This window comes from Anabrus simplex, chromosome 2 (genome assembly GCF_040414725.1).
Source record: "Anabrus simplex isolate iqAnaSimp1 chromosome 2, ASM4041472v1, whole genome shotgun sequence".
Lineage (NCBI taxonomy): Eukaryota > Metazoa > Arthropoda > Insecta > Orthoptera > Tettigoniidae > Anabrus > Anabrus simplex.
Window position 1 is genome coordinate 530,410,095 of NC_090266.1, and position 17,514 is coordinate 530,427,608.

Genomic DNA, 17,514 nt, shown 5'->3' on the forward strand with positions numbered 1-17,514 from the left:
CATAACGTCATACCTTCCCATGGACCTCAATAGGGATCCTGCACCTTCCACAATCCCTTCTTTAGTTGTCATTATTAGGCCTGTAAGTTTTCCTTCGCATCTGCTTTGATTTTGCGTATTTATTATCTACCATCGTATCTCCAAGTTTTTCATGTATAGCCGACGCTTCTGTGTCATTTTACGATTTCCCTTTTCATATTAAGTGTCAGTTTTATTATTATTATTATTATTATTATTATTATTATTATGTGTAGGCATAATTTTCTAAATTACGGTGACAGTGTTATCAGAGCGTGTGTTATGGAAGGAGAAAGGGTTGACGATAATCATTCTCGGCTAACTTTTGTAAAATTATTTTTAAATCCTAATTTTGAATATGTATTCCTAACATGATTCTTTTATAGGTTGTAATTGTTACGTGTGTATTCTTAGTTCCTGTTTTTATTTTTCATGTTTCTTGCTCGAGTTCTACACACCACGTGTTTTTTGTGCCATGATGTGCAGTTTGTGTTGCTGTGTTTCACCTTGTAATTAACAGGTGGAGGAAATGGTGGGTCACTATTTGTAACGAGTTTTTTTGGTTTCGTAGTTAATTTTAATAAGTTCTTGTGCAGCAAGGTTTCGTTTGACCACGTGTTTTCTAAAGTTATATCTTCACATTGCGTTTGCCATGTCTAAATTAAGTCTTCGATGATAAATTTCAATATGTGGTGGTTAACTTACGGTAGTTTCTTCGATACATGTTCCGATTGTAACATCTGTGTAATTCCAGGTTGCTTTAAACTACGTCGTGAAATCGTTCTAAGTACTGTAATTCCGTGTCTGAATTCATGTTTATCTCTCGAACAGCTGAAACTTTGCTTGTTGCTGCTTGTTGTTTTAAGGGGCCTAACATCGAAGGTCATCGGCCCGTGTGTTGAAAACAGCTGAGCGCTTGACCCACTGCGAAGTGTACACACCCTACATCCTAAAGTTACAGCATGTCGTGTTCTGCTTGTTCTTCCCAACTACGTAAATTGTAGTGTGAATTGTTCGAGTGATCATTGTGTTCTGGTTAAATGTTAGCACGGAGTCTTGTTAGTTTTTCTGAAATTCATGTTTCCGTAAATTTTTGGCAATCATTTTGAGGTTAATGTTCGTAAATTTTTGTCTATTTCTTCCAGTGTTTTCTGTTTGCAAATATCGTGTTACAGCAAATTATTATCAAAATTTTTTTGTTTTTTTTGTTTTTTGTTGCCTGTTGTGTTTTATTTGGCAGTATTCCACGTGTGCAATCTTCTAAAATTATTTTTGGTGACGAATTTTAGCTCGGTATGTATTTAAATTTCTGATCACATGGTGTTGTGTTTTGTCTTTTGCTGTATCTGGGTTCGTTTCCGAGTAGGTATGGGACTATTTGGACCGATTCCCAGCCAGTTGCTAAATTTGCCAATCAGATTAGAGGCTACGGGATCTCTGAATCTGAGTGAAAGTTTCCTAGTTTAAGGGTTATGAACTTCATATTGTTGGTGTGTATTGAACTGAAAAGCTCAATAACACAAACTAGGAAACTTATAAATAATGCACAGTAGAGTTTTCCACCTATTCAATACTAAGTTGTATTTACAATATTGTATACAACTTATTTACAATATTGTAAATACAACTTGTATACTTGTACATATTGTAAGTACAACTTATATACTTTTATACAACTTATTTACAATATTGTAAATACAACTTAGTATCGAATAGGTGGAAAACTCTACTGTGCATTATTTGGAAATAGTTTGTGTTATTGAGCTTTTCAATCGTGTAAGTGTCTGTTCCCTTGTCACATATATTTATTTACCTGTGTGCTCCTATACTTGCTAGGAAGGGTCTACGTTGACTGTGATAGTCTTGTAGGGTGAAACGTGCTCACCATATTTATAGACCAGCGTCGCTGAGGCCATTTTGGCAAATTTGATGGGTTACAGATCTGCACTTGTGCTCGTGACATGTTTGAAATTTGGTGTATCTGATATGAGATTCTTGTGTGATCTTTGGCTCAGTATTAGATGGCTCTAGATGGAAAATAATGTCCCTTGTTATTGTAAAAATGATTACTAGGAAGCTCTTCTGCAAATGTTCATTTCGGTATCATCATGCTGAGCTGTTAATTTTGGTTAAATTTGTAATTGGTTTGCAGGTCATCAAGATTTTTTGTTTCTGTTACTTTAAATTAGTCACTAGTGAAATTTTGAAGGTGTCACGATTTGGCTAAGCCCAGTCAGTTAATTTTTTTTTATTGATTTTTTTTTCAATTTTCTTGATGTTAAAATTTCTTTCATTGTTCATGCTGTGTCTTCTAAATTTATTTACTCAGTTTGTCAGAGTATGGGATCTTTTTGGCTGAGTAAGTTTTCAAAATTGGGTCCTACCACTTTTGTACATAATTTTGTGTTTGTCTTGGGTGCCTTGGGTAGTCATATGTGTGTGTGTGTGTGTGCTGAGACTTAGGGATTAAGGTGCTGAGAGGCCATTCCTCTCCTGGGAGTACAGTATAGGCCCTAAGAGTGTGATATATTCAAGGGTACTAGAAGACATGTTTGGTCCTTTTACTTTCTGGGTACTACTTTATGTGTCATTGCATGGGTGTTTGTGTGTGTGTGTATTGTGTTCTTGTGATGTGTGATGGAGTCAGTATGGAGGTCGTTTATGCCTTTTACCATTGGTTGGTTTTGCTAAATAATATGCTGAAAAAAAGTTGTTCTGACTTTACAACAGTAACAGTTTGGAGTTCACTGTGTTCTTTCCTAATAAACTCCTACCCACTAACACATGACAATTCAAAGTGCAGGTCAGCAATAGATAAAATGTGCTATATTTCTAATGAAATAACTATGGCTATTCTAATACCCTGCATGAAGTAAGCACTCTGTAAAGAGAGCCCAACAAATGGGCTCACAATGACTTCTGGACTGTAGACATTAAATTGACATTTACCACTGAGGTGCAGTCATAAGGTGTACCTTGTATCCAAGATGTGATTTGCCAATTCAGGTGGGCACTACAGTAAGGAAGAAACTAGTTTTTTTTTTAATGTCACCCCCCCAACACAAACAGATCTTGGATGTACTTAAAAGCTTAATAATGTAGTGGTAGTTCAACAGATATTACCTGATTTATTGTACTCTCAACTCAAATACAACAAAAACACACTTAATGGTTACATTACTGGGCGAGTTGGCCGTGCGGTTAGGAGCGTGCAGCTGTGAGCTCGCAGCTGGGAGATAGTGGGTTCGAACCCCACTGTTGGCAGCCCTGAAGATGGTTTTCCGTGGTTTCCCATTTTCACACCAGGCAAATGCTGGGGCTGTACCTTAATTAAGGCCACGGCTGCTTCCTTCCCATTCCTAGGCCTTTCCTGTCCCATCTGTGTCGGTGCAACGTACAGCAAAAAAAAAAAAAGTTACATTAGTTCAAAAAGAAGCAGAATGTGCCATAATGGCTTGTGTCTATATATAGGATACTGCCAAACTTAACATCAGAAATACCTAAAACAGACATAAACTTCCTATATCTTGTCCATCCTGCCCCCCTTCATCTGTCAAGATCAACTATCGTCTGTGGAAGTGGAACTAATTTTACTCAGGAAGTGTTTAATAATTCCCCTTGAAGTTTTAACATCCACTGCCCTCACAAGTCCATCACTGCTGGGAAAAGGTTTGGGTCAGGGATTTTAAATTTTAATTCCTATGGCACACAGTGGTCTAAACACCGATTCTAGCTGGCAAAAAATCAATAAAACCGAAGTCAAGAAATCGCTGAAAAAAGTTTGTGAACTCATCCTAGACACCTCAGGTACCTAATATCTGCCCTACATAATGTGCTTGGAGTGTGTAAATGGCGGGGAATGAAGCACAAACATGACAATTTTAAAACTTGGAAAATATTAGCCATTTATATTTTGTTGGGACTAACCAGGTTGTTGAAGAACCCCTTCTTGGAGGTATTTGTTGAGTAAATTCACAAGGATAAGTCCTTCTGCAAGTGCTAAAACGACCGTATCAACCAGTTAACTTCTCCATATTTCAGACTTCACAGTACTCCAATTTTACAGCGTTTTCAGGGCCGGAAACCGAAGTTATAGGTAGTTATGAGTTACTGATTGATTTAATCGATATTATACATTATACTAAAGATTTTACATCAAAAATCAACTGCCACTTCTTGCTCTTTTTTTTGCTGGCGGTATTTGCTTATAAGCAACCCGAAAAAATTTCACCGAACTACCTTTTTCTTATCAGTGTCATTCCACCCTCCCACCCTCTACCCGCAGCACAACACCCACTGTCTGTAACTCATGGCCTACCGCTCTCCAGGCCTTTCTGTACCATGGATCTGACTGTATTTCTTTACATTGAAATTTGTTGTTTAAAGGTAGTTTACGAATCACCACGGATGAACAAAAGTAAGAGGTCAAAGATCGAAAATCCACTATTCAGGAGGCTTTATGGAAAGAGCTGGGCCTGAAAGTTGACAGGGTTGTTCAAGGGACTGGGACCTCGAACACTTGCAATATCTCAAGAAGGTTCGATCGCAATCCAAAAAAGGCAGCGGAAGCAACCGGAGTCAGTGGAGAATTATTCATCAGATTTAATGTTATATTGCAGGTACAACAACAAAACCCAATTAAACTATATTTGGACTTAGTTCCTTCGCTTCATGATATTTATACTCTTCTCTGGGTTTTAGGTTTTGTCCAGTGGTCATCACGTGAACGATGAGGCTTTCAGCGCGTACCCTTTGGACACTGCAAAATTGTACGTGTCCTTATATAATTGGTATCCTATGCCTCCGACCATCCACAAAGTCTTAGGCTAATTCATGGTGCTCAGGCGATCAGATACGCCCTACTGCCAATCGGAAAGCTGTCCGAAGAGGCCCAAGAATCCCTAAACATGGATTACAGGTTCCTCCGGGAGCACCAAACCCAGAAGATCTCCAGAAAGGACACAACAACTGATCTAATACAAAGTCTCCTGTTTTCGTCGGACGTAGTAGTTACAAGGCACCTCATCAAAGCCAAAATGCACTGGAATGAGCTGGCCCCTGAAGTACACGCTTTGCTCGTGTTCGATTAGGACACAGGTGAAGAGGAGGCTTCGGATGAAGAGACTTCCGCAGAAGAGACTTCCAAAGGAGAAGAAGAGGACGTTGAAATGTCAAATACAGATAGTGAACCCAAGGCATGACTCTTAAGTAGTCTTACTAATAAGTAACATAGGGCCAAAGGATCAACATGTGTCCACGCCCCGAACAAATAGCATATTAAAAAAATAAGTAACATGGCGCTAAAAAATCGAAACATTTCAAATATAACATAATATATTCTTATTCCTTTTCAGGTCACCTTCCTCGCCAAACTGGTCTAATTTTTACAATTGTTGATATGTTTTACGTCATGGATTTACATGACCGATTCTTATGAAAATAAAATCATGACATTTGTCAAGGATTCCATACGTTTTTCTTTCTAAATCCTGTTCATAATTTCATTACAGAGTTAACGAGAGCGTAGCGCGCCATTTACCATGAATCCATTCGCGGAATACTAAATTTTGTCTGGCTACCTTAAGTTTTGCGAGTTAGCGGACGCATAGTGGATCAGCTACTCCGTTAATCGAAAATCCTTTAACGGATTCGTAATCAGCGATCTTGAAATCCCCCAAGTGTGAATTTTCATCGGCTTTTGTGAACCCGGAAAGATGGTACGATTTATTGCCGGCTAGAATCAGTGTTTAGACCACTGTGTGGCATGGGGTTTAGGTGTTCGAATCACACCCAAGTTCTCAGCACAGTTAGGATGCTAGATTTAATCCAATAAAATACCAGGTTCGATTCTCGGTCGGGTTGGGGATTTTAATTTTTAATTACTATAGCACAGGGATTGGGAGTCCGAATTGCACACAAGCTCTTAGCACACAGTAAAGAAGTTAGCATGCCAGTCTTCAGTCCAAGGGAGGAGGCTGGGGTTCGATTCCAGGTCAGGTCTGGGATTTTAACTTTCATTCACGTTAAACACCACACATTTACTACTCTGCTATTAAAAAAGATCCCTCAACCAGTCCTCATAAATTAACCTAGTACTCATCTCTGTTCTTTTCCAACCTCTTTTCCAATGATTTATCAGACAAATTAGTATATATTGCTTCAAATTATAGAGATCTGTCAAAAACTATTTCACACCTAGAAACTGCTGATTTAGAAGGTTGAGGAAGATAAAGCTCTTTGTGAGGAGGAGGAGGATAGAGCCCCTTGTGAGGAGGAGAAGGAAAGAGCCCCTTGTGAGGAAGAGGAAGATAGAGCCCCTTCCAGTAGAAGAATTAACTGTAGCCTACGAGAATCAAAACCTTCAACTTGAGCTCAGAAAGCGCATGCTACTTCAGCTGGTGGGTTAAACTTGAGCTTGTAAGGGTAGAGTTAGCCAAGGTGTTGAACTGTATGTTACAAGTTTTAAGCCCCTGAGCTAGCTCTCCAGTGTTAGTTCAATAAACGCAAAGCATTGACATTAGCACCTGAGCCAGCTCCCTAGATTTAGCCCCTTACGAACAATGTATGTCGACTAACTTCTTCTTCAGTAGACATAACAGAGTTCCAAGACCTCAAGGTAGCTCTCCAGACTTAGCCCCCATCAGAGTAACGTATCACCATTAGCCCCCGTACTAATATATTCTAAGTTACAAGCCATGAGACCCCTGAGGAAATTTCAGTTGATGACAATGATGATGTTTGTTTAAACGGGCCTAACATCGAGGTCATCGGCCCAGGCAAATTTCAGTTATGCTGTCTTCTCCATTCGTCCTCCAATACACCAGCCCTCGAGTCAGAAGAGTTAAATTCCTCTACCTAGGCGGGTACCAATCCAGAGATGGTTCGACAGGATAAATAAAAGAGAAGAGCTCTGCAAAAAAAAAGTAAGAGACTAGCTAGTAAGACTAGACTCAGCTAGAGACCCCTTTGTGCAACTGATGCTTTAGTCTTACAAAGCAGCGTTGTGTTCCAAGTCCATAATGCATAGAGTCAAAGCCTGGTCATGTCGGAAATTTCACTCGTTAATTGTAACAGCATGCAAAGTACAGTAATAATAACCTTCCTCACCAGGCTTTTATTACTGGCAGCTGTATTCCAATATATTGCTGACATCGCATTACGAAGTAGCTTCTCTGTATACATCAGCAAATCCCTGAAGCCGTGTGGTGGTCAGTATCCCATATCATAATGTTCTTGGAAGCAAGCAAATATCTTCTTCATATGTTATGATCTCCTAATACTACTTGTCTTAGCAATTCACCTCCAAAACTTCAGGTGGGCCAGCACCCCTGTCACCATACCACACTATACTTGAGAGAAGTGCCTAGTCCGTAAATATGTTGTCTCCATGATGGTAGGCAGCATCTGCTGTGTACAGGAAACTGTGTGTTATCGCAGCAGAAGATTGTTCTCGAGCCAGAAGAGTTAAAATCTCCCACCCAGCCGAACCCTCGTTTCCCTATTCAGAGAAGGTTAAACCCAAAATAATGCCAGACTCAGCTAGAGGTCCTATGGTCGTCAACCCACACTCCCAAGAGGAAAGTGTCTGCGTTCCCAATCTAGTCGCCTATTATGGCAGTGTTCCAACACTCTCCCATCTGCAGAGAGAGAAAATGCCACAGTTATTACATCACTCCACCAAGGACAGGTTGGGAAGGCCAGCCAGTTAGGAGGATGAGGCCGCCGAATTAGCCTAATAGAGCAATGTATACGTATTAGCCATTGGCCCAGCTCTTTAGATGTACTCTCATAAAACGAATGTATAGCTGCCATCTTGTTCAGAATTCCTAGCCCAGTTGCGAGGTAGCCCCCCAGAGTTAGTCCTATATAAGGAATGCACATGTATTAGCTCTTACAGCACCTCCCTAGTCCCATAAGAACAATTTATATTCACTATCTTACCTCAGGAGCCTTAGTGCAGCTCTGCCGAGTTAGTCCCATAAGAGGTGATGCATACACATTATCTCCTGTGACAGCTTGCCCTTTGTAACTACTTTCTGCCAAGATCATCCTATTAAATTTCCTATTAAACCTTCACTGGCAAATATTACTTGCCTTCCCACCCTACAGGTATTGTGATATCCACAGCGTGAGTATCTTTCATTTCCACCTTTGCACTTAATGACACTTAATCCCATTTTTTGAGGGTCAGGACTCTTCTATTTCCTCTCTTGAAGCTGATGACTTAGATGTTAATGCTTCTAAGTTCTGTTTTAGATTTGTTAGTATATTGAGTAATTCAATAGCACAATCTTTTCACAATTTGCTAACTTCAGTAAATACATGCAACAGAATGTGCCATTAAACATTCATCCCTAACAATAAAATTTTCTCCTTGGTCGCAGTAATATTGTAAAACTGGTGGGTCTTTCTTCAATCAGTCATCATTGATCTGCATTTGGGACTGTCACCAATATGCTTAGGATTGGTATTGACATCCCAAGATTTGAAATAAACTACTGTCACAGTGTATGAGTGAACGTAGGAACATCTGGCTTTAAAATACACTCATAATAGTAGCTGCCAGCATCAAGATTCAAAATATTTACTACCGTGCAGTATAGGACTCCAGGACTATGTAGGACATGTCTTAATGCTCTTGGCTACGAAGGTGCATCAGTGAATTCTACAAGTGCATGGTGCAGGAATCATATTGCAAACGTATCAAATCTTAGGTGAAGGATAGAGGCAGAAAAAGAATAAAAATTTAACTGAAATATCTATTTGTAGTGGTTACAAAAAATTTGAGAAGGTATAAATGGGGGCGGTAGCCACAGCAAAAGTAGAAACCAAAATAATTATCTCGCTTAACCAATGAAGGAGGTATTCTTTATCTCTCTAAAATTTGTCTATTTAGTACACATACAATACTTACCAATAAAATGACCCAATTTGGTGAAGACCCTTGTACAAACATATGCATTCCCACCAAGGCCATGCTCCAATGCACCACGCAATGGGAAATCAGTTATATTTGATCCATTCAGTGCTGATGCTTTCTGAATTATGTCATCTGGAGGCCATGGACCTGCATAGCTTGGCATGAGTGTAACAACAGCTTGGTGTAAGAGAAGTAGCTGCATGAGGTCCAAGAAATTATTTTCTGAAACAAATAAAACAAATATATACGGTAAAATCATACAAATTACAAGAGAAACAGAAGCTCATTAACAGTACCCAGGAAACGGGTATAAATTGATGATGACGATGATGATGATGATGATAAAGTAATCTGGCCAATTTCTTTGGAAACCTATCCTATATTAGAGCTATTTTGTGTTTGCCATGAGTTACAACTCAATTATCCGGATGTAAACAGTCTTCCTTTTCTTTGTAATTTAATGCTGACAAAAAATATGAAGATTATGTGTTATAATATTGGTACTGGAATTTTATTTCCAAGGTCAATATAATTGTCCAAGATTGAATAAAGTTTAGACACCCAGCACTCTCCACCCCCACCAACTTCCACTTTAAAATATTTTGGCTGGAAAACATTCTCTGAACACAGGCAAGGGAGCAAGCTGTGAGCAAGTTGAGTTACAGAGGCAGGGAGAAAGAAGTGTGCGAAGCCTATTTTCTTGCTAAATTTAAAATCAGCAAAAAGCCAATTCTTTCTTATCCTTCCTAATGCTGGTCAGCTGTGTCACACCTGGACCACAAGCAGATCAAGTGAAGGGAAGATTCACAGTCACAATTCACGTATGAGAGTGCATCATACCGTCATGTTAATGATTTTTTATCAGTTGAATGAATATAATTGTACTAAAATATTTTAAAGTGCACTCCTGCATTTTGTGTTTCTGATAAAAGAGTTACTAACTGTTTTTAAAACAAAATGAACAGTGTGAAGTTTCTACTGGAGACTGATTTAACTCAACTTTTGCTGAAGGTTTGGTACAAAATAAAACAGTTAGGCCGGCCAAAACCCTCACTGTCCCTAACACAGAGGCAGTCTGTTAGCAGAAAAGAGTACAGTAGACTACCGATAAATCGAGGCTCCGGTTTAACCGGAGGACTTGTTGAAAATAAGCATACATATTTGCAGTGGTATGCCAAGGAAGAGAAGGTAATGTCAAAGGAGAATTTGGACTGGGTGGGAGGAAGGAATGAAAGAGAAAGTCTGCTAGTTGAATTCTGCATCGATCATAATTTAGTCCTTGCGAAAACTTTGATCAAACACCGCAAACAACGGTTGTACACGTGGACAAGACCTAGAGACACAGGAAGATATCAAATAGACTTTATTATGATGAGAAAGAGATTCATAACCATGTGTTGGACTGCAAGACGTTCCCAAGAGCGGACGTGAACTCTGACCACAATGTGGTGGTCATAAAATGTCATCTGAAGTTGAAAGAAATGACTGTGAGGGATTGTTTCAAGGAACATGTTGCACAAGGACTAAATGAAAAGGCTGAAGGAAACACAATACAGGAAGACAATGAGATCAGTTGGGCTGCTGAAGAAAAGTTAGGAAGAAAGATAAGATCAAGTAAGAATCAGTGGATTAACTTGGGAGATATTAGACCGGATTGACTAACGGTGAAAATACAAGAATGAAAAAAATGATGGCAGAAAAGAATACAGACAATTACAGAATGAAGTAGATAGAAAGTGCAGGTTAGCTAAGGAAGAATGGCTGAAAGAGAAGTGCAATGATGTTGAAGGTTGTATGGTTGTGGGAAAGGTAGATGCTGCATACAGGAAAATCAAGGAAACCTTCGGAGAAAGGAAAACTAGATGTATGAATATTAAGAGCTCAGATGGAAAACCACTTTCAGGGAAAGAAGACAAGGCATAAAGATGGCAGGAACATATTCAACAATTGTATCAAGGAAAAGCATTGATTGTTGTCCTCTTGTTGTTGTTAGGTAATTATGTTTTAACTTGTAATGCTTGTAATGTTAAGCTTGTAGTAAGCTCAACCTAAAGTACTGTAAGCCGTAGTGTTAAGTACTGGAAATACATAAGTTGTGTATGAATTTGTACATGATGACACCGGATTTAGAATGTTAAACTAGTAATATTTCTAGTAATATTTTCTTTCCACGGAACTGCTTGTTGTACTCTTGGTGTAGTTGCTCTTGTTGTTGTTGCGTAATTTATGTTTTAAATTTACTTTATTATCACACTACTGTAGGTGATCATTGCCACCAAGATATTTCCCAATTGTGATGTATTTGTTAATAATAATAATAATAATAATAATAATAATAATAATAATAATAATAATAATAATAATAATAATAATAATAATAATAAGTAGGTGATAAGGTTAGGGAACAAGAAGAAACTGTTGATGATGAAATGGGAGACCCAATTTTGAGGTCAGAATTCGACAGAGTCTTGAGAGACCTAAATAGGAACAAGGCACCTGGAATTGATGTTATATCCTCAGAATTACAGACCACCTTAGGAGAAACCAAAAAGGTGAGGTTATTCCATTTAGTGTGTACGATGTATGATACACAAGAAATGTCATCCAATTTTAGATGGAATGTTGTTATACCAATTCCCAAGAAATCATGTGCTGACAAGGGTGAAAACTACTGCAACCATTAGTTTAGTATCTCATGCATGTAAACTTTTAACACGCATTATTTACAGAAGAATGGAAAGACAAGTTGAAGCTGAGTTGGGAGAAGATCAGTTTGGTTTCAGAAGAAATTTAGGAACACGTGAATGCATCCTGAATTTACGTCTGATCTTAGACGATCGAATTAAAAAAGCCAAGACTACATACGTGGCATTTGTAGATCTAGAAAAGGGATTCGATAATACTGATTGGACAAAGCTATTTGAGATTCTCAAGGTGATGGGGATTAGATACTGAGAAAGAAGAATTATCTACAATCTATACAAAAAACAGTCTGCAGTGATAAGAATCGAAGGCTATATAAAAGCAGCAGAAATCCAAAAAGGAGTGAGGCAAGGCTGCAGTTTGTCCCCTCCCCTTTTCAATGCTTACATAGAACAGGCGATAATGAAAATCAAGGAGGAATTTCCAAAAGGAATCACAATCCAAGGAGAGGAAATCAAAAGTCTGAAATTTGCCAAAGATATTGTTATTCAACTACAAGTTTTATGATGCATTGAGTGACATCATAGCCTAGTTTGCAGTGACTTTTTCCTTGATCTTAAATACCAAGTTTTACTGAATTCTGTTCACCTGGTTTCTTGTGTTGTGTGCATGCACGTATAAACAAAAGTGGAAATTTAAAAATTGCATTTTCTACTTATTCCAGACACGACTGACACACAAATATCAATTTTTAAATTTTCTGAGCAAAGAATAGACAAAACTCTTATACTTTTTATATACAGTACATTTACTGGAGTGAAACTTAAAGGTGTATCTTTCTTAACTCAGTGTACAGAGTGAAAAAATATTATCATCATATTACCATTTCCTCTGCAGTGAGCCTAGTTATGGCCTGTTGTTAGGGAAAGCATTAAGCTGGCAGTAGAAGCCAGGCTGGGTCAATGTCACAACCTTGAATGGCAAAGGCAAAGTGTATGATAGTCTAGAGAAGGTTAGTGAACAGTGCAGTGAGAGTGTGTTAGACAAAAGCAGATGACAGTGCAACAGAATAATTATGATTATGATGTTCACTATTGGAGAGAGTACTTTTGGTGGAACAAATTGTTGGCAAAGGTGATCAGCTCACGAAGAATGTGGAACGAAAATTTTGTATGTGGTTGTTTGATTACAAGTCAAAACCTTACAATTTTATACATAAATTCTGTGTCAATGGTTCAGTTATGAGGTACACGGAAGTGGCAGGCCTAAGGATTTTAATGGACGAGAAATTGGATCAAATCTCAAATATAATGTTGCACAGTGCTACAATATTAACATTCAAGTTAGCAAGACACCAAAATCTCTTTCTTTTTACAACTTGCTTTACATCGCACCAACACAGATAGGTCTTATGGCAATGATGGGATAGGAAAGTGCTAGGAGTGGGACGGAAGCGGTCATGGCCTCAATTAAGGTATAGCCCCAGCACATGCCTCGTGTGAAAATGGGAAACCAGGGAAAATCACCTTCAGGGCTGCCGGAATTGGGGTTTGATACCACTATCTCCCAAATGCAAGCTCACAGCTGTGCAACCGTAACTGGACAGCCACTTGCTCGGTCTCCAGAATCTCTATGAGGACAGCAAATAAAGCTGTAAGGAAATAATTCGTTTTTACCCCTATAAAATTACAGTGGTTCAAGAACAAAACAAACTAATCATGCAAAGAGATTGCTGTATAGTGAATGGTTCCAGAGATTGATAAATCAACATGGACTTGCAGTTTTAAATAAAATGTTCTTTATGGATGAGGCATGTTTTCACGTGTCCAGCTATGGGAACCCTCAAAATTAATGTATTTGGTCTTCAGACAATCCCAATGCAATAAGAGAAACACCATTACATTTACAGGAGATCAGTGTGTGGATTGCTCCATCATAAATGTGAATAATGGAAGCTGATCCTCTGACAGTTCCGTGAATTCAGTTGTCTACTTTTCTGAGATAATTTTTCCATTTAATGATCAGCGAATGCAAATGAGACTGAGTCCTGTTTCTTTTCAGCAGGACAATGCTACCAATTGCTTGGACTTTTAAGTGAGTTTTTTGGGGAGGGTGTAATTACAAAAGGATTTTTTAATTTTTTTTTTACAAGTTTCTTTACATCGCACCGACACAGGTCTTATGGCGACGATGGGACAGGAGAGGGATAGGAGTGGGAAGGAAGCATCCGTGGCCTTAATTAAGGTACAGCCCCAGTATTTGCCTGGTGTGAGAATGGGAAACCGTGGAAAACCATCTTCAGGGCTGCCGACAGTGGGGTTCTTGGCTATTTGCTTTACGTCGCACCGACACAGATATGTCTTATGGTGACGATGGGATAGGAAAGGGCTAGGAATGGGAAGGAAGCAGCCGTGGCCTTAATTAAGGTACAGCCCCGGCATTTGCCTGGTGTGCAAATGGGAAACCACGGAAAACCATCTTCAGGGCTGCCGACAGTGGGACTCAAACCCACTATCTCCCGAATACTGGATACTGGCCGCACTTAAGCGACTGCAGCTATCGAGCTCGATGAGAAAAAGAAAAAAAAAAGATTCTAGCCAGCATGGTTCCCTGATTTGACTCCACCAGGTTACTTCTTTTGGGGCGTAACAAAATCTGCAGTATATGAAAATAATTCAAATACAACTTATGAACTCAGACTGAATATTATTAATTATGTACAGTCAATTATACAAGAAACATTAGTGAAAATCTTTCACAATATGTGTAAACGGATTGAACTATACCTTGAACAGCAAGGACAAGATTCCCAGTGTCAGTTATGATTGTGATGAGTACAGAAATTAAGTTTTGTTTTGTTACAAGTGCAAATTCGCACTACCATCATAACTGCTGTTACAAGCACTCCCTCCAGCACAGAGCCGCTACAGAGAATCTTCCCTGGCCCACTGATATTTCAATAAAATGACCCTAAAAACATGATTATAGACAATAAGTAAATATGCTTTATTTGTAATATGAACTATAATTACCTCTAGCAAGGAACTTTTTCAGAAATGACTCCCCAAAAATATATTCTATTAGATGAGATGGAAAACAGTTCAGAGAAGCCAACTCAACAGCTAACTTGATCCAAGGCAGTGCCACATTATCCTAGGAAGAAAGGAAAGTAAGTGATAATGGCATGTATTAGAATACAGTGAGCACTATTTGAACAGTAAGGACCTTCTATAAACATTTCATGATATCCAATACCACTACAGGGTTCTGCACTTCTAGCTCCCTTTATGCATCAGTGGCAGAGTGTAATCTTAAATGATCAAGAACAAAAAGGATATTTTAAGTAAATATAAAACTGGTCCATTGCTCTTCAAACATCAAGTACAACTCAATTCAGACATTGTAGAACAAGTGGTGAGAACATGTTTTTTCATAATAGTAACAACAAAAAATTGTGGAAGGGATATATTAGATAAAAGCAAACCATGTAAGGCTTTTCTCTTGGACCAAAGCTATGTTAAATAATTTTCTTATGTATATGTTTAAATACGTAATCAAACCTAAACTCTTTCCAAATACAGAAAGAAGTAGGTGTACACAAAACTACATGACTTTGACTGTTTCACACTTTATTCTTCGCCCACCCGCCCAGTAAATTGTCCATTTCTACATTTAAAAATAGTACTGTAACGAGTTGTTTCTGGAAGTTTGAAGCAATTATTTGAAGCAAGTATTGAATGCAAAAGAGTTTTACTGATTGAAAATAATAATATTGTTCTAAGCTCCTGGTCAGTACCTGAAACATCCTATACTTGTGGAAATCCCCTATTTATCTGCTAGCTGCGAAGAGGTCATGCGCACACGAGTGTACAACTTTGATTCAGTTTAATGCAATGGCTATGTAGCTGCACAGAGTGGCTCCAGCTATAGTAAAATATAAGAGAGGGAAACCTCTGAAAAGTGGACAGAAGACTATTGTGTTAAATGTATTTAATAAGTATATAGAAATGTATCCTGACCATGCTGCTGACGTGGGGTGTGATGAATTTGCAATTAATTGAGGATAATAATAATAATAATGTTATTATCTTTATGTCCCACTAACTACTTTTATGGTTTTTTTTAAGGATGCCAAGGTGCCAAAATTTAGTCAAACAGGAGTTCTTTTATGTGCCAGTAAATCTACCAATACAAGGTTCACGTATTTGAGCACCTTCAAATACCACTAGACTGAGCCAGGATTGAACCTGCCAAGTTGGGGTCAGAAGGCTAGCGCCTCTATCGTCTGAGCCACTCAGCATGGCAATTAATTTAGGAGGGGTTTCTAGTGATGGAAGTAACAGCAAATCATCCGATCTACAAGAAATCGAACCACTTGCAAGGTTGGATGAATGAAATATCAGTCACGTAACTAAGCCTACTTGTTAATTTTGTTGGCAAATATGTCTTGTAGCAGTGATAATGTATTTTCGTTATCTCAAATATAATCGGACAAAACGGCTACATCCATCAATTTTCATTTATGTTCATATTTATGTAAAAAGCATGTAGACCTCCAGAGTGATATGAAGTGTTTGTTTATCCCTACTTTACTCTTTTGTTAGAAGGAGTTTAGTGATGCTGGCTAACCACCTGAGTATTTTTTTCTCTATGACACTTAGTCCAAGACCAGTCTCTTTCATAGTCAGCCAACATACTGTACTGCACAGGTTGACAGAATGGATGATAGGCTCATTTTCTACAGGTAGCATTAAGTCAGTGTAGGGAAGAGTCCAGAATATTTGTTACAGTATCCATCACAACAATAAACACAAGTGGTGACAGGACCCATGCAACCCAAACTACAAGGCATAATGGGCCCAGTGGACATCTCTTGAGGGCCAGCAATGGGGTGCTGACTAGTGTATGGGAGCTGAGTGATCGCAGGAAGTGGGTTGCCCAGCTGATAATCCCACGAGTATGAGAAAAGACGTGGTGACCGAGTTATATGCAGGCACTACTGCTGGCCATCTGAGAGTCGACAACACTCTGGACTGTGTCCGAAAGCATTACCAACGGGTTCACCTAAGGAACGAGATTCAGAGGACGTGCCAGATGTGCGACACCTGTGCTGTGAGCCAATGCCCATGTACTAGAAGTAGCAGTCAGATGAAGCAAAGCAACACTGGAGCACCTACTGAGAGGATAACCTTCGACACTGCTGGGCCATTTCCCGAACCAAACACAGGAAATCACTATCCCTGACCGTGGACTACTTCACCAAATGGCCAGGGTTCTATGCAATCCCCAACCAAGAGGCATCGGCATTAGCCGATGTCTTGGTGAAGAACCTCTTCTGCCGCTTAGGTGTACTGAGGGAACTGCACAGCAACCAGGGCAGGAATTTCAAGACAAGGCTGATGCAAGAGGTTCTACTACGTCTGGGATTTTGGAAGACCCATACGACACCTCTCCATGCACAGTCAGACAGCAAGGTAAAGCATTTTGTAAAGACCATTGAGGAGCAACTAAGCAAGGTGATTTCAGCTTACTAAAGGGACTAGGATGAGAGGGTCCTATTCTTCTTTATGGCCTATCGAGCTTCCACCCACGAGACGACTGGCATGACATTGCCAACAGGGTCTTCAGGAGGGATTTATGTCTGTCATGTGACCCAATGAAAGGAACAGCCACAAATGGACTACATGTGCGAGTTGCTGGACTAGTTCAGCGATATCCACGACTATTCCCGACAACATCTAAGTGCAGCCAGAGACAGGATGAAGGCCTGCTATGACCTGTAGGCAAACTCTGCAGGCTTCCAGGAAGGGAACTAGGTTTGGTTGTGCCGAACTGTGCCGACAAGAGGAAAATCACAGAGGTTACAGTTACCATGGGAAGATTAACAATGTTGTTCACAGGACCCAGCTGCCCTCCTAAGGGAAGATGATGAT

The 17,514-nt window shown here is 39.2% G+C and overlaps 1 protein-coding gene across 2 annotated transcripts in view; it reads right to left on the bottom strand.

Moving 5' to 3' along the window:
- LOC136862912 (FAST kinase domain-containing protein 2, mitochondrial) overlaps positions 1-17,514 on the bottom strand; it is a 116,813-nt gene that overhangs the window by 37,309 nt on the left and 61,990 nt on the right. For both annotated transcript variants that reach the window (XM_067139193.2, XM_067139194.2), the window contains 2 exons: positions 14,614-14,734; positions 8,933-9,160 (listed from right to left, as the gene is read on the bottom strand). In XM_067139193.2, coding sequence (XP_066995294.2) covers positions 8,933-9,160; positions 14,614-14,734 — 349 coding nt within the window. The remainder of the gene's footprint in view (positions 1-8,932; positions 9,161-14,613; positions 14,735-17,514) is intronic.